Genomic DNA, 18,013 nt, shown 5'->3' on the forward strand with positions numbered 1-18,013 from the left:
GGACAAGATTGGGGAATTCCTGACTCTTTCTAGGCCTCAGCTGGGCATACTATCTGAAAGTGAGATGAGAGAGGTTGGAAGAGACAGAGCTGTCAGTGTTCATGTTCCAGTTTGAAGCTTTGACTTTGGCGAAGAAGTATGGTCTTATATTTGGATCTTGTAATATGGATATTCTCTGACAGACTCAGCACTTGGCTAGTGAGTCAATTCACGTGCCATTTAGGAACCTAGTCTTGAAATAAATAATCCCCCAAATGTGTTTTTGGGGACAGCATGGGGGAGTGTCCTGATCTCAAGCCCTGGATCATGATACCCATGAGCAAATAAGTTATTTGGGTCCTGCTTACATTTTTCTTCTCTATTCCCTTTTCCTTCAAAACTGGAAAGCTTTTTCAAAACAAGAACACCTTCTGTGTTTTTCCGCTTTTTTGTTAAGCCTGTTTCTCTCTTGTACAGGCAAGTTTGATGGGTGTATGTGGAGCTCTTGAATTATACACATGTTTGTTTTGTGGATTTCAGACAGTGGAATTAGTCTGGAGAATGGTGTATTTGTTGCTGCTGTGGTGCCTGGAAGCCCAGCTGCTAAAGAAGGGTCCCTTTCTGTGGGAGACAGAATTATTGCCGTAAGTCTGAAGGGCAAAGTCTTTGGAGGTTGGTAGAAGCTCAATCTGATAGATCTGATTTGAGATTAAAAAGGTCCAAATGTGCATTGTGGACCTACTGAGAACCCAATTGTTGATTCCTCATGTGACCATTTTAACTGCCCCCTTCCTTTTTTCAACATATACCTGAACAATTGTTAAAAGGAGTCAGGAATGTAGATCTAAAATCTTGAGATGTGTCCATATGAGTAGAATACTGGTTTTTCCAAGCATGATGATAATAATGGGGCTATTTAAATGCTTACTATGAGTCAAACACTGCAGTAAGTGCTGGGGAAGATACAAGGTAATCAGGTTGGTACAGTCCCTGCCCCACATGGAGCTCATGGTCCAGGTGAGAGGGTGAACAGGTAGTGAATGCCCATTTTACAAGTTAGGGAACCGAGCCACAGAGAAGATACGAGTCACCCAAGGTCACACAGCAGGCAAGTGGTGGATCCAGTGTTAGAACCTAGATCCTCTGACTCCTAGTTCCCATGTTCTTTCCAAAGGCCATGCTGTATTAACGAATGAACTGCCGCTTCCCTGAGCATGGCCTAGTGGATAGGAGCACAGACCTGGAAGTCAGAAGGACAGTGGGGTCTAATCCTGGCCCCACCACTTGACTGCTGTGTGACCTTGGGCAAGTCACTTCACTTCTCTGTGCCTCATCTCTAAAATGGGGATTAAGACTGTGAGCCTCATGTGGGACGGGGCCGTGTCTAACCTTGTATCTACCCCAGCATGCAAAACAGTGCTTGACACAGAAGCACTGAACAAATACCATCATTATTATTATTATTATTATTATTGTTGAGGGGAAAATTCCAAAGTGTTAATTGCAGTTGTTGGCCAGCTTGGGCATCTTCTCCCTGTAGAGTAGTGGGGAGGGTCTCTGGACCCCACGGTAGCTCATCCATCCTCCGCTCGTGACTTCAATCTGTTCAGATCTTTGCCGTGGTCACTTTCATGGTACTGCAGTTTGTTGATGATAACTGTGTGATCTGCTGTTACTTTGACCCTCCAAAGATTTCCTTTTGTTTCCCCTAGCCAATAATAACTTCTACTTATCGAGCCCCCACTAGATGCTTGAGAAGAACAAATCATAGCGCTGTGACTTATTCTCTGCCTTCAAGAATTCTCCACATACACAGGAAAGATGGTCATTAAACATTTAGTATTAGAAGGGGCAAAATAAATAATTGAAAGGGTACTGACATAAACATTTGTAAATGAGTGCTGAGGACAGGTATAAAATAAGTTGGATCACTGAAATTTATAGGTTAGTTTGCCCCCCTGATACTGAGCTAAGATTATCTCCTCTGATCTGGGTCAAGAACAGGGAAGGTTAGATTTGAATCCCGGCTTTTATCTTTAAACTACTGTCCCTAGACTGCAAGATTAAAAAATTGGTTTGTTGAAATTGTTTGGAGAGTCTATCCTCTCCTTGTTTTGCCCTTGAAAATGAGTGTTAAAAAGAGTGGCTGCTGTCTTTCAAATATGGAGATGCTGCTTTAGAAAAATTATGGGCTGTGACCAGGTGTCCTGAATTGTTCCTAGGAAGGTTGGGTCTCTACAGTGATGAGCTTAATCAGAACCATTTCGAGTTCCAGAATAGGAACTTCCCTTCTGTAGCCCTCTGTTTACATGTTTGGTGGGCAGGTTTTTGTCTTTGTTAAAATGGAGAACTAAATGGTGTCTTCTTGTTGGTTTTCTGTGCCTCGTTCCTGTTCCTCCTCAGATAAATGGCATTGCACTCGATAATAAATCTCTGACCGAATGTGAGGCTCTTCTCCGGAACTGCAGGGATTCCTTAACTCTCTCACTGATGAAGGTTTGAAAGCCAAATGGGTTGTTTCATTTTCAAATTTTTTTAGTTAGTCCTTGGTTTCAAGGTGTGTGGCCTAAGCTGAAACCCAAATTTATTCACATTGGATAGGCTCCCTGACGGGTTTGGTCAAAACGTGAAATTGAATTGGGAAAATGCTTATGGCTTATTAGTTGGAAGGGGCTATAAAGGCCAATCTCATCTATGCCACGGAAATTTCCATGTGAGTCTTGGGCAAATGTCATAGTTTTTTCTAATTTTGCTTTTGTTTTTTAATGGCATCTGTTAAGCACTTACTATGTGCCAGACACTGCGCTAAACTCTAGGATAGATTCAAGCTAATCTGGTTGGACACAGTCCATGTCCCATATGGAACTCACAGTCTTAATCCCCATTTTACAGCTGAGGTAACTGAAGCACAGAGAAGTGAAGTGCCTCGCCCAAGGTCACACAGCAGACCTGTGTGTTATATTGTACATATATCTATATTGTATGTATATTTTATATTATACATTTATTGTATGTATATATGTATATGTAGCAAAATTGTATATTGTACTCTCCCAAGCACTGAGTTCAGTGCTCTGCACACAGTAAGCTCTCAATAAATATAATTGAATGAATGGCAAGTAGCAGAACATGGATTAGAATCCGGGTCCTTCTGACTCCCAAGCCTTGTGCTCTTTCAACTAGACCACGTTGCTTGTGGACAGAGATCCTGTCTACTAATTCTGCTGTACTAATTCTGGTGACTCAGGGAAGCCATAGATGAGTGAGGATTCTTTCTTCTCCCCTTCTTTGCCCACAGTCGTATCACTGGGATTGAGGGCTAACATTTTAAACTCTAGGCGTATTTTTATTACATTTATTTCTTCCCTTGCTAAGTGATACAGCAAACCAGTTTGCTGCAGCCATCCTGGGCTATGAATTCTTGAGAAGCCATATGTGGCCTAGCGGTGGAAGCACAAGTGCTCTTCACACAGTATGCGCTCAAAAAATACGACTGAATGAAAGACTGGGAGTCATGAAACCTGTGTTCTAATCTCGGTACTGCCACTTGCCTACTGTGCAACCTTGGGAAAACCACTTAACTTCTTGCTCCTTCAGTTTCCTTATCTGAAAAATGGGGGTTACCTACCCGTTCTTTCTCCTGTAGACTGTGAGGGGTCTGATTCTGTTTGTGTTGTATTTACACCAGGGCTTAGCGTATAGCAGCAGCAGGGCGTAGCGGATAGAGCCCGGGCCTGGGTGTCAGAAAGTCATGGGTTCTAATCCCGGCTCTGCCACTTGTCTGCTGTGTGACCTTGGGCAAGTCACTTGACTACTACACCTCAGCTACCTCGTCGGTAAAATGGGGATTGAGACTGAGCTCCACAAGGGACAGGGACTGTGTCCAACCCGATTTGCTTGTATCCACCCCAGTGCTTAGTACAGTGCTGGGCGCATAGTAAACTCTTAACAAATGCCATAATTTATTGTTATTATAGCACTTAAGAAATACCATTATTATTGTAATCGTAATGTATGTAGTCGTAATAATTATTGTCATTACTGTTGTTCTCCCTACCCCTTTGAGGTGTTCCCTCAGAGCTCCTCGTGGAGTGGCCAAAACATATTTGAGAACCTCAAGGACTCGGATAAGGTGTCCAACTGTAAGGTCCACGGGTCGGAGGTCCAGGCTCAAAACAAGCGGAACTTGAAGCAGCACAATAGCTCCACTCAGACCGACATCTTCAACCCCGACCTGCTGCTGGAGGGCAGGAAGGACCCCGGAGACGAGGGCAGCGGCGGCTCCTTCTGTGGACTTAAGCCCTTCCCCGGGGGCTCCCTGAGCGGAGCGGACCCTCACCGGGGTTGCCACAGCACCTCGGAGCACAGCCTCAGCTCCTTCAGCCCTGACCCCTACGGGGAGCGGGGCTACGGCCTGGTGAACCTGGACAGTCGTGAACTGCCACCTTTCGAACCCGCGGTGGCCGGCTGCGTCCTGGCGGAAACCCCACTAGGCAAAGGGGGTCCGGGAGCTAAGCACAGTGGGGGGACCTGGCCCAAGGTCGTGGTCAACATCTCCACAGCAGACACGGAAAAGTTTTCAGTCTACAAGAAACCAAAGCAGAGGAAGTCCATCTTTGACCCCGACACCTTCAAGAGGCCCCAGACACCTCCCAAAGTGGATTTCCTTTCTCCGGGCCCAGGCCCTGCTCACTCCCCACAGGCCTCAAAGGCCGAAGGGCCTCCTACTCCCCCCACGCCCCCCAAAAGGAGCGACTCCATCAAGTTTAAGCACAGGCAGAAGGCCAGCTCTGCCTCCGAGTCCACCGCGACCACGGGCTCCCCCCCCGCCAGCCCTTCGGCTACCCAGCCCCCTCCGGCTGCCCCGCCGGCTCACAGAAGTCGAGGACAGACTGCCGGCCACTTTTACCGGGAGGAGGGAGGGGACTGTGCTCGCCTGGCTGCCAGAGAGGCCTGCGAAGAGGACATTGGCTTCCAGAGAGGGGAGGAGCCAGAGGTGAAACGGCCCCGACCCAAGTCCGCTCCAGCTCTGAGGCACAAACTCACCCCGGTGGTCATTCCTAACCAGTCTCTTCAGGTAGAAACTGCATCCTGGGGCCGGAGGGGAGGGACACTCCCTGCGGGAAAGCAGTGGGGGCTAGATCTGGCCTCTCTGGCGCTTGGAATGAGTGGATAAGGAGCGCAAGGAAGGGTAGAAGCAGAATTCTTCAACATGAGTTGACCAGGCCCTATTTTCTGTCAGGAATTGAACCTCTGGTTCATTTGTGGAGCAGAAAGATATCATATGCTTTTAACATAAGCAAGTAGTCCCACTTGTAATGGTAGAAATGGAAAGGAGGAGTTGGGAACTGGCATTTAGGAGGGAAGGGAGATCCACCCGATGACCAGGTGCAGTCGGACCCTGAACGCAGTGTACAATCGGACCCTGAACGCAGTCTTCCAGGTGAGGCATCCTGACTGTAGATGGAAGCAATGAAGTGATTCTCAGAGATGGATGACAAATGTTGGGGAGAACAGGTGCCCCATGAGGCTGCGGTGTATCGATCCGCATTGTCTGCGCAGCCTGACAACTGTCGGCTCTCTCAAATACGTAGAAGTAGGAGCATCAGTTAGCATATATCCAGTGGTGGCAGGACTGAAATGGACTGTCCCTCTGGCAACTAATGGTCTGGGATCTAAAATGCAGCTGTCTCTTCAGGAAACAGATCCAGATTCTCTGGCTGCTTCTGTGTGCGTGGGCTGTCATTGTGAATGTATGAAAGGCGTGATTGGGATTCCATTTTGGGAGCAGGGTTCAAAGTACACATGGCCAAAAAAGCTGTTTCCATGGCAACTTGCATCTTCTCGTGCCTGGGAACGTGGACGAGAAGGAAGCCAAAAATCTTCGGTAAAACTCTGCTCAGACAGTAGCGAATTTAGAAGGTGCCCAGAGTGTTGATGACATTTGGCCCAGAAACTATTTTTTTGATTTCCAAACACCACCTTAAAACATTAGGTAGGTTAGAGGACCAGAGATACGCTTCTCACTGTTAGGGCAGATATGTGCGGTGATCTGTTGTGAACTCTGACAGTACGAGCACAGTGTTCAAAAATGAAAACCAAGACAAGCAAAAAGAAAAAAAAAATCCCCAGAGTAAAGCACCATGGTAGAAGCCTCTAAGTGTTTGAAGAGTAGAGGAGTAGGTTTGAAAAGTCCCTTCAGGATGTCCCAACAGCGGCAGGGCTCCTGTTCGTGTTGGTCTCCAGGTCCAGAAATACACTCCGAGTAGTGACGAGCCCCTACCTCCAGGACTCCAGGAGTGGGCCATCTACTCCCCGTCCAAGCGTCCCACCAGGCACAGCGACAGCTTTGCCCCCATATACTCCAGCGCGGGATCTACAGGTGAGCTGCGTCTTTAGTGTGAATGTCTCAGATAATGGCGGGGTGGGGGTTGGAAGGAAAAGCAGCATTACTTAGTGGAAAGAGCATGGGTTCTAATCCTGGTTGTGCCACTTGTCTGCTGTGTGTGACCATGGGCAAACTACTTCTAAGCTCACTGGGGCAATGAATGCATCTGCTATTTCTGTTGTATCGTATTCTCCCAAGCACATGTTCTGCACGTAATGCCAGTGCTTATAACAGTGCCTGGCACATAGTAAGCACTTAACAAATGCCATCATTGTTACAGTAAACATTCAATAAATTTATAAATTTATTTATAAATAATAAATTGATTAATTACAGTGCTCTGCACATAGTAAGCACTCTATAAATACCATTGATTGATTCTCTGTGCCTTACTTCCCTCATGTGTAAAATTTCAATCCCTGTTCTCCCTCCAAATTGGACTGTGAATCCCATGTGGGACAGGGATTGTATCCAACTTGATTATGCTGTATCTACCCCAGTGCTTGTACAATTAAGGGGGAAAAAATGGGATAAAATCAGCCTTAAGCATTTTGGCTCATAAGCTTTCAGAAAGCCTCATCACTCCTAATTTCTGATTTGCAGAGAACTAGGCTTCAAGCTGCAGAAGAGCTTTAAACCTGTTACTACCCACAGCTGAATGCTCCTTGGCTGCGCCTAGAGAATTTGAAGAGGTTTAACATGGGTCTTTGAAGCAGGATTTCTCAATGCCACCCTTGGAAAATTTTCTGACACAGAAAATCACGGGTGAAATGGCAGTCATTCATTCAATCGTATATACAGAGCACTTACTGTGTGCAGAGCACTGTACTAAGTGCTTGGAAAGTACAATTCAGCAGCAGAGAGAGACAGTCCCTACCTACAGTGGGCTTACAGTCTAGAAGGGGGGAGACAGACATCAAAACAAGTAAACAGGCATCAATATAAATAAATAGAATTATAGATATATACACATCAAAACAAGTAAACAAGGATTGATTTAAATAAAAAGAATTACAGATGGGTACATATAGACACAAGTGCTGTGGGGCGGGGAGGGTGAGTAGAGCAAAGGGAGCAAGTTAGGGCTATGGGGAGGGGAGGGGGAGCTGAGGAAAAGGGGCGCTTAGTCTGGGAAGGCCTCCTGGAAGAGGTGAGCACTCAGGAGGGCTTTGGAGGGAGGGCATTCCAGGCCAGAGGTAGGACATGGGCCAGGGGTCGACGGTGGGACAGGTGAGACCGGGGCACCGGGAGGAGGTTGGCACCAGAGGAGCAGAGTGTTCAGGCTGGAATGTAGAAGGAGAGAAGGGAGGTGAGGTAGGAGCGGGCAAGGTGATATAGAGCTGTGAAGCCAAGAGTGAGGAGTTTTTGCAAGCAGTCAGAGCCAGGAGGAAAGAGAGACTGTCACTGAGAGAAGCTAAGCCACAAGAGTGAACAGAAGCGAGAGATGACTTTTTTTTTTAGAATACTGTCAATGATTCATGGAATTCTCCTGATTTTTCTTGACCCAATTTTTACAAGGAAACACCCCTCAATGTGGCAGCTACGCAAACAACTCCTGGCCAAAATTTTGTTTTCGAATCCCCATTCTGTAATAGTCCGTTTTTAATGTCTTCACTCTGGGATCCCGCCAGTGACTTTGCTGGACTCCAGCCTTTCCATCCTCCCTCCAGCAGACAGGCTCAGATCTCCATTGCCTCTCTCCCACCCGCCACTTGGCTTTAGAGCAGATCTTAAAGGTTAGGAGCGGGAGGATGCAGTGATGGGGTGACTCGATGGGGCGAGGTTAGCTTGCTTTTCAAAAAGGAATTCAGTCTGTCAATTGGTGGTATTTATTGAGCTCTTACTCTGTGCAGATTATTGTACTAAGCTATCGGGAGAGGACATTAGAGTCGGATGAGATGTCCCTGCCCACATGGAGCTTACAGTCTAGACCTTTAAAATAAATTACAGATAGGGGGAGCAGAGGGTACTGATGTACATAAGTGCCGAGGGGACTGAGGGCAGTGTGAGTGTCAAAGCGCTTAGGGGGAATGGACCCAAGTGTGAAGGCCGCACGGGGGAGGAGTGAATAGGGTGGGGAGATGAGGGCTTAGTCAGGAAAGGCCTCTTGGAGGCAATGTGATTTTAGTAGGGTTTTGAAGATGGAGAGAGTGGTAGTCTGGAGGAGAGAGGCAGTGTGGCATAGTGGACAGAACGCGTGCCTGGGTGTCAGAAAGACCAGGGTTCTAATCCAAGTCCCAGCACATGTCTGCTGTGTGATGTTGGGCAAGCCACTTAAATTCTCTGGGCCTCACTTCCCTCATCTGTAAAATGGGGATTATGAGTGTGAGCCCCATGTGGGACAGGGAATGTATCCAACCGAATTAACTTGTATCTACCCCAGGAGTAACAACGGTGTTTGGCACAAGTGCTTATCAAGGACCGTAATGATTCCTCTTATTATTCCTAGTCTTTTCAGATCTCAACAAACAGCTGTGTAGAGCTCTGCCATTCAGGTCTCTCTGGTCCCTCCCCAAGGATATCTCCATTTAAGGAATACTAATCCAGGGGAAAGGGGCCTTCTTGACTAACGCATATTGTTTGGTATTCATTAACTAGGTACCGTCCCCCGAAGTTTAGCGCCGTGTCCCGCTGTTACGGCTGTCATGAGAAACCCAATTTATACAGCTTGGAGTCACCGGGTTCACACAAACAACTGCCCATCTGTCGCCAGCCAGATCTGCCATCAGCATTTGCACCCCAGGTACCCGGCAACAGGACCCTTTCCCCTTCCCGCATCCCTTTCGATTGGCTGAAACGGTGATGCCGCTTAAGCCCCAAAACTGCTCCGCAGTAATTGGTAGTTGAGGTGAACTGGGGATCGTATCTGAAGAGAACTCACAGTGGCTAAACCTGCTTTCGGCAGTAGGGATGGAAGCCTCAGGCCAGAGCAGTTTTCATACCGCGTGCTACTCGGTAGTTCAGTCTTCTGTAGCGGTCGACTTGGGCCCTATGCAGCAGTGATCCCTCAGGGAACCATTTGTACTCTCTGAGGAGCTAAGTGAAAGAAGAACCTGGGTGTTAGGGATAAATTTGCCCCAGAAACCTTCCTGGCAATTTCCAAGGAAAGAAAAATCCAATTCTCAGCATGTAGCTTTTTTTTTTTTTAAAAAAAAAAAAAAAGGTAGGTGTGTGCTTAAATGGGTCCCGGCATTGAGCCGGGAAGTCAGCTAAACCTCTCCATTGCAAGGATTCCACTGGGACTCTTGACCCAGACCGCACCTCTCCCTAAGCGCTGTAGCCTACTTTTGGTTTTTATGTAGTCCTCAGCACCAAGGACGCCTGAGTCTGGATCTGAGTCACAAACACTCCAGCGACTACCCGGAAACCACCCGGACAAGAGCGTCTCACGGATCAAACTCCCTACCGTCCAGCGCAAGACTCGGTACGCATGCCTCAGGGAGAGATGTACCTTTCTCCTCTATAGAGTTTGAAGCAGTGTAGTCCGGTGGAAAGAGCACGGGCCTGGGAGTCTGAGGACCTGGGTTCTAATTCCGGCTCTGCTGCTTGTCTGCTGTGTGTGACCTTGGGCAAGTCACTTCACTTCCTCTGGGCTTCAGTTACCTCACCTGTCAAAAGGGGATTAAGACTGTGAGCCCCCATGTGGGACATGAACCATGTCCAACCTAATTAGCTTGTATCTATCCCAATGCTTAGTACGGTACCTGGCACAAAATAAGCACATAACAAATACCATTTTATATACATGGTATATATATACATGTTTGTATATATATATATATATATATATGAATGTAAAAAATGGTATTTGTTAAGAGCGTATGTGCCCCAAATGTAGATATTTGTATGTATGCAAGCCTGCAGAGAGATTCTTTTTTTTCTTTGTATCATTTACATTCCCAGACAATTGGTTTATGAGGTCATACTAGTAGTAAACCCTCTCAAGGTCATACCTGCAGAGTTTCCAGTAGTCTTCCAGTCTCAACTATGGGAGGGAGAGTCAGGCAGAGGCCTATCCATTCCATTCCTAGCTTGGGCAGCGGCTAGTGAGTGGAAGGCAATCTGCTACAAGTCAAAACTCACCTGTGCTGGGCAGCAGCGGCATGGGAGAGTATCAAGGGCAAAGACTCAAGTTTACTGCGCGGAAGGAGGCAATGGTAAACCACTTCTGGATTTTTACCAAGAAAACCCTATGGATACACTACCAGATCAATTGCAGATGGAGGTGGGGCGTTCTGGGAGAGATGTGTCCATGGCGTCGCTATAGGTCGAAGCCGACTCGACAGCATAAGGCAAGACTAGTAGAAATCATATTTATTAAGCGCTCACTGTGTGAGAGTACATTGGGAAAAAATGCACAGGTGGGGATGAGACCTGGTCCCTGGCCCTCAGGGAGCTGACAGTCTAGACTTAAAGGGCAGAAAGGGGACTGGAGAGATGAAGGGAAACACTAAGGCAGCATAAAGACTGTGGCTAGAGCAGCACAATTTCCGGCTCCTCATGGCAACTGGTGCTCATCCTTATTTTCCTGCCAGCCCACCCTCCCCAGAAGGTGACGGTAACATGAATGAAGTCAGCATTCTTTCTGCCCTGCACAAACTAGTGATCAATCAGTCAGTGGTATTTATTAATCAGTAAATCATATTGAGTGCTTACTGCATGCGGAGCACTGTATTAGATGCTTGGGAGAGCACAATACAACAGAATTAGGCACATTCCCTGCCCCCCAAGACTTACAGGCTAGAGGAAGAGACAGAGTTTAATATAAATTTATTTGAGTGTTTGTTTACCATGTGCAGAGCACTGAGCTAAGCCCTTGGGGGAGTACAATAGAATAAGTGGAGGCCAACCCTGCTGCCCAGATCTTTTTGTTTGTTTGATTGTTTTGTTTTATGGTACTTGTGAAATGCTTATTATGTGTTAAGCACTGTTCTACATGCAGGGGAAAGTACAAGTTAATTAGGTCAGATACAATCCCTGTCCAGCATGGGGTTCACGGTCTTAAGTAGGAAGAGGAACAGGTTTTGAATCCCCATTTTACAGTTAATAATAATTGTGGTATTTGTTAAGCGCTTACTATGTGCAAAGTACTGTTCTAAGCGCTGGGGGATACCAGGTGATCAGGTTGTCCCACATGGGGCTCACAGTTTTTTTAATCCCCATTTGACAGATGAGGTAACTGAGGCACAGAGAAGTGACTTGCCCAAGGTCACACAGCTGACTAGCGGCAGAGCCGGGATCAGAACCCATGACCTCTGACTCCCAAGCCTGCGCTCTTTCCACCGAGCCATGCAGCTTCTCTAAGGACCCTGAGGCACAGAGAAGTTGAGACTTGTGCAAGGTCACACAGCAAGCATTGGCAGAGCCAGGATTAGAACCCAGGCCTTCTGACTCCCAAGCCCGTGCTCATTCCAGGAGGCCATGCTGGTTTTCTTATGGTATTTATTAAGTGCTTACTGTGTGCCGGCGCTGTTCGTAGTGCTGGGGTAGATCTAAGCTAATCGGGTTGGACACAGTCCCAATCCCCCATGGGGCTCGCAGTCTTAATCCCCATTTTAGAGATGAGGAAACTGAGGCTCAGAGGAGTGAAATAATTGGCCAAGGTCACACAGCAGGCAAGTGGCAGAGCTGGGACTAGAACCCAGGTCCTTCTGGGTCCCAGGTCCATGCCGAATCCACTAGGCCATGCTGCTTCTTAGTGTTTCCAAAGCCATTCCAACCATATTCACAATTCAAAGCTATTTCATTCTTATCTCAGCTGCAAAATTTACACACAGCTCACCGTGATTTAGCTGCAGATAGACAGCTCTCTCAGGAGTTTGCTATCTGTCCCCTGAACTGTCAGTCATTTCTGAGCATTAAGTGTAGAAAGTGTTATAAAACACCACCTCATCTTAAGCTGAATATAAATGTTGGGGCCTCAGGCAGAAAAAAGTGATTATGGAAGCCATATTATGTAGCTGAGAAACAAGTTCAGACTTGAAAATACACTTAAGCACGCTGGTCCCTAAAATATTGGATCCTGGAATGTTTTCAACTAGCAGAAGGGGAAATAAGCAGTTTCCTAATGTCCCCCTCATCTCTTCAGAGACTTCCCAGAGTGATAGTGCATCATCTGAGTGTGACCCAGTTTGCAGTTCTACAGCCATCTAGTGCCATGCCAAGTTACAGAGCTGGCATGATGGATGCTTGTTTTTAACTGATATGGGGGGTCGTTTGTTTCCTTGTGACCTCTAAAGTTGCCGTTCTTACAATACAGGCTCTTCAACGAATTTGCAGTTTAGAGCGGAACGCATCAAAATCCCCTTAACGCCAAGATACCCGCGGTCCGTCATGGGCTCTGACCGAGGTAAGGACTCTGCCCCCAGTTGTCTTTCCCTCCTCTCGGCTTCTGGATACCGGTGCTGGTCTCTTATTCACCGTCTATGTGAAGTTCCAGGTGATGAGAGCCTCCTGTTTGTCCCCACTCCAGTCCATACTTCACTCTGCTGCCAGGATCATTTTACTACAGAAACTTTCAGGACATGTTTCCCCTTTCCTCAGAAAACTCCAGTGGTTACCCATCCTCCTCCACATCAAACAAAAACTCCTCACCATTGGCTTCAAAGCACTGTCACCTTGCCGCCTCTGCCAGCGCTTAGAACAGTACTTGGCACATAGTAAACACTTAACAAATACCATCATCATCCTACCTCAGCTCGCTACTCTCCAACTACAACCCAGCCCACACACTTAGCTCATCTGATGCTGACCTTCCCACTATACCTCGGTCTTGTCTATCTCACCATCGACCCCTCACCCATGTCCTGCCTCTCATCTGGAACACCCCCCCCCAAATACTCTCCCCCTCTTCAAATCCCTACTGAAGTCACGTCTCCTCCAAGAAGCCTTCCCTGACTAAGCCTCCCCCAACTTTCTCTTTTTCCACTCCCTTTTGCACCACCCTCACTTTCTCCCTTTGTATTTCCCCTCTCCCAATCCTACAGCACTTGTGTCCATTTTTGTAATTTATATTGCTGTCTGTCTCCCCCTCTAGACTGTAAGCTCGTTGTGGGCAGGGACTATGTCCGTTTATTGTTGTATTTTACTCTCCCAAGTACTTAGTACAGTGCTCTGCACACAACACTCCATAAAAGGGATCGGACGAAGGAACGAATGAATGAATGAGAGAAGAGAAGTAACCTAAAGCCACTTTGCCCAATGCCTCTCAATCCCAAAGAGGTTGTAATAGGCGCAGAATCAGTCAATAGGTGATATATATTGAGTGCTTATTGTGAACAGAACACTGTACTAAGCATTTGGGAGAGAACAGTACAATAGAGTTGATAGATGTGATCTCTAACCCGAAGAGCTCACAGTCTACAGGAAGAGACAGAACTTAAAATAATTTATAGTTAAGGGAAGTAGGTAGAGTTTAAGTATATCTACAGAAGTGTTGTGGCACTGGGGAGAGTATTAAAATGCTTAAAGGATTCACTGCCAAGTGCATAGTGGATGCAGAGGAAATGATGGATAATATAATAATGATAATGGCATTTATTAAGCAATGGCATTTATTAAGCACTTAACATGTGCCAAGCACTGTTCTAAGCACTGAAATGCATCAGAGTAATCAGATTGTCCCATGTGGAGCTCACCGTCTTAATCCCCATTTTACAGATGAGGTAGCTGAGGCACTGAGAAGTGAGTGAATTGCCCAAGGTCACACAATAGACAAGTGGCAGAGCCAGGATTAGAACCCAGCTCCTTCTGACTCCCAGGCCTGTGCTCTATTCAGTAGGCCATGCTGCTTCCACTTTCCCCAATTTTGAGGCACCTCACCCTCCGGTGGACCCTCACACATAGAAATTGCTGAACTAGTCCTGCTGTGCACATGTGGAAGTTTCTATTCACTCGCTGCTCCTGCCACAAGCGCCAGCAGCCAGTAAGAGCAATCACTCCTCACTGCAAGAAATTGCCATGCCCAGCCAGTCTGCTCAATCCAACTCGACTTGATTACTGCAAACGAGAAGTTGATGTAATGTGGGATCCTTGAAGAAAGTAACCCCCGCCTTCTTGGAGAACTGACTGTACAGTTCGTTGTCGCTCTTCAAAAGGCCAAATGCAAACTCCCAAAACGTAAGTGTCTTTAAGTGCATATAAGGGCGTTTTGGAGAGCAAGGATGAAGTTAGAAGCCTGGTGAGAGAGACGAAAGAGATTTGGGTCAGATTGACTCTGATTCTGTTTCTCAGGGAGTAGGATTCCAGAATAACCTATGTCTGAACCTTTTGAGGTCTGTCACCAACAGGACTCATGGAGCAGGTCTTAAATGTGAAATCATTCTAGAAATAAAATATATATTCAGTTGCCTTCGTATTTGAAGAAGATACCACTGACTGTTAGTGCATGAGTGGTACAGTATTTATTAAGTGCTTACTATGTGCCAGGCAGGGTGGTAAGCGCTGGGATAGATACAAGATAATAATTATGGCATTTAAGCGCTTACTATGTGCAAAGCGCTGGAAAGGATACAAGGTGATCAGGTTGTCCCACGTGGGGCTCACAGTCTTCATCCCCATTTTACAGATGAGGTAACTGAGGCACAGAGAAGTTAAGTGACCTGCCCAAAGTCACACAACTGGCAAGCAGCTGAACCGGTATTTGAATCCATGACCTCTGACTCCCCAGCCTGTGCTCTTTCCACTGAGCCATGCTGCTTCAAGATTGAACACAGTCCCTGTCCCACATAGGGTTCGCAGTCTTAATTCCCATTTTACAGATGAGGCAGCTTGAGGCCCAGAGAAGTGAAGCAACTTTGCCCAAGGTTACACCGCAGACAAGTGGCAGAGCCGGGTTTAGAACCTTCCGACTCCCAGGCCCATGTTCTCTCCATTACGCCGTGTTGCTTCTCCAAGACCATTCATTCAGTTGTATTTATTGAGTGCTTACTGCATGCAGAGCACTGCAGTAAGCACTTGGGAGAGTACAATGCAACAATAAGACATAATCCCTGCCCGCAATGCGGGATCTACAGTCCCGGCCACATTGTGCACATAAAGGCCGTCCCTAATTGTGTCGTCATGTTTACAGTGCCTGGTGCTGTTTTCTATTTTGCTTCTGTGTCTTGATCTCTGTGAAGCTTTCACTCAATAAGAGGCACTCCTTCCTTGTTAGAAGTATAGCATGGGGTTTATCCTTTTTTCAGCTCTGACACAGCATTGGCTGACACTTTGTTTTGCCATGTCCTTAAAATGTTTCCTCTGCCCTCCTGGGTTTTGCTTTCCCAGCATTAGTGCTCTATGCAGCAGCTGTTCATGTCTCCTGCTGTCCACCATCCTCCTCACATGTCCCACCCAAGCATAGCTTTGTTACGGGGAGCATATTTTAGATGTTAGGAGACTTACTGCATTCCTGAACTTCATCAATCATGCTCTTGTTTTGCCATTTGAGATTGAGTATGGCTCGTTAAAAATAATAATAATCGTGGGAGTGCTTACTATGTGTCAGACACTCTACTAAGCACTGGGGTGGATACAAGCAAATTGGGTTGGACACCGTCCATGTTCCACATGGGGCTCACAGTCTTAATCCCCATTTTACAGATGAGATAATTGAGGCCCAGAGAAGTGAAGTGACTTGCCCAAGGTCACACTGCCAAGTGGCAGAGCCAGGATTAGAATTCAGATCCTTCTGACTCCCAGGCCCGAACTCTATCCACTAGGCTATGCTGCTTCTCATTAATGACGCTAATGAAACTGACCAGGGATCTGGTTGAGGCATCTGCTTGTTGTCCAATTCTGAACCTTTAGAGAAGCCTGGACAGCCCTATTCTATAGCTCTGTAAACTTTGAGTTTCTCTCTGGAGCCTGGTACCAAGCGGCCCTCTGGACACTGTCAGTCTGTCTAAGGATGTTTTGGCCTTTTTAAATAGTTTTTAAGCACTCACTATGTGTCAAGCACTGTTCTAAGTGCTGAGGTAGATACAAGATAATCAGGTCAGGCACAGTCCCTGTCCCACGTGACGTTCACAGTCTAAATAGAAGGGACAGCTGGTATTGAATCCCCATTTTACAGTCGAGGAAGCTGAGAAGTTAAATGGCTTTACCCAAGGTCACGCAGCAGGCCGGTGGTGGAGCGGGATTAGAAGCCAGGTCCTCTAACTCCCAGGCCCGTACTCTTTCCGCTAGGCTCCGCTGCTTCTCTTCTCGATTTGTTTATGGCTTCCTTGCCTGTCATTGCCTCATTGGTCTCAGTGCTGCCTAGGTAACAGTATTCTGTGACAACGTGTATCTCTGTGTGTCCGACTTAAGTTTTGGATTATTTATTTGACTTCGCTGCCGCAGGCGAATGCAATAGCTGGGTTTTCTTTAGACTGCTCATCAACCTGAAATGCCCAGCTGATTTAGTAAAGAAAGCAGTTTGAAATCATTTGCATGATTTTTTTAGCGGGTGGGCCTCTGGAGTGCCATCATTTGCACATCACAATTCTGCAGTGATTTTGCTGGCGCTTTTGACGATGCAACGACTCTGTTGGTTTGGAAGAACTTCTCAGAGGAGCCCAAGCATTTCCTAACATCTAGGTCTCATTCATTCATTCAGTTGTATTTATTGAGCACTTACTGTGTGCAGAGCACTGGACTAAGCCCTTAGAAAGTACAATTCGGCAACAGATAGAGACAATTCCTACCCAACAAAGGGCTCACAGTCTAGAAGCGGGGAAGACAGACAACAAAACAAAATATCAATGATTGATCATATATGCACATCATTAATCAAACAGAGTAATAAATATGTACAAATATACACAAGTGCTTTGGGGAAGGGAAGGGGGTAGAGCAGAGGAAGGGAATAGGGGCGATGAGGAGGGGAGGAGGGGCAGAGGGAAAGGGAGGGCCCAGTCTGGGAAGGCCTCCTGGAGGAGGTGAGCTCTCAGTAGGACTTTGAAGAGGGGAAGAGAGCTAGTTTGGCAGATGTGAGGAGGGAGGGCATTCCAGGCCAGAGGTAGGACGTGGAACAGTTGAGAACGAGGCACAGTGAGGAGGTTAGCGGCAGAGCGGAATGTGCGGGTTGGGCCGTAGACGGAGAGAAGGGAGGTGAGGTAGGAGGGGGCAAGGTGATGGAGAGCTTTGAAGCCAATAGGGAGGAGCTTTTGCCTCATGCGAAGGTTGATTGGCAACCACTGGAGGTTTTTGAGGAGGGGAGTGACATGTCCAGAGCTACCTGTAGAAAGAAATCTATCTGTATATGTATATATATGTAGAAAGATATCTATCTGCAGCAGAGTGAAGTCTCATTGCATGGCGATGTAGCAGATCCAGGCCCGCTTCACATCCCCGCTTTACTCCACCGACAGTGGAGGGCGGATCGGACAGGGTGCTCTCGGCTTCGGCCCCGGACAGCCGGGCCCTCGTGAAGCTGACGGGGACACCTCCCTTCTGAATCTCTGCAGGTTCACTGTCACATTCCGAGTGTAGCAGCCCCAATCTCATCACTCCTCCGCAGTCACCTCTGAACCTAGAAACCTCGTCCTTTGCCAGCAGCCAGTCTCAGAACTCTCTTTCCACGTTACCACGAATCTCCATCAGTCCGGTGTCCATCGGAGAGCGGAGGAAAGATAGGTAAGTGCCCCACCAACTTTGGGTTTTCATTAGAAAATAATAATAATA

The 18,013-nt window shown here is 47.0% G+C and overlaps 1 protein-coding gene and 1 non-coding gene across 9 annotated transcripts in view; both read left to right on the forward strand.

Moving 5' to 3' along the window:
* The window catches only part of DLG5 (discs large MAGUK scaffold protein 5), a 159,975-nt gene that overhangs the window by 114,069 nt on the left and 27,893 nt on the right, over window positions 1-18,013 (forward strand). For 6 of the 8 annotated variants that reach the window (XM_029059540.2, XM_029059542.1, XM_029059541.1 and 3 more), the window contains 8 exons: window positions 520-623; window positions 2,383-2,475; window positions 4,046-5,056; window positions 6,226-6,361; window positions 8,966-9,110; window positions 9,670-9,791; window positions 12,627-12,716; window positions 17,797-17,965. In XM_029059540.2, the coding sequence (XP_028915373.1) occupies window positions 520-623; window positions 2,383-2,475; window positions 4,046-5,056; window positions 6,226-6,361; window positions 8,966-9,110; window positions 9,670-9,791; window positions 12,627-12,716; window positions 17,797-17,965 (1,870 nt within the window). The remainder of the gene's footprint in view (window positions 1-519; window positions 624-2,382; window positions 2,476-4,045; window positions 5,057-6,225; window positions 6,362-8,965; window positions 9,111-9,669; window positions 9,792-12,626; window positions 12,717-17,796; window positions 17,966-18,013) is intronic. The other 2 variants (XM_039911555.1, XM_029059543.2) reach the window with 2 other exon arrangements.
* Window positions 10,303-10,440, forward strand: LOC114810378. The gene has a single exon (XR_003758078.1). It is a non-coding gene; the product is annotated as a small nucleolar RNA SNORA7 (small nucleolar RNA).

This window comes from Ornithorhynchus anatinus, chromosome 3 (assembly GCF_004115215.2).
Source record: "Ornithorhynchus anatinus isolate Pmale09 chromosome 3, mOrnAna1.pri.v4, whole genome shotgun sequence".
Lineage (NCBI taxonomy): Eukaryota > Metazoa > Chordata > Mammalia > Monotremata > Ornithorhynchidae > Ornithorhynchus > Ornithorhynchus anatinus.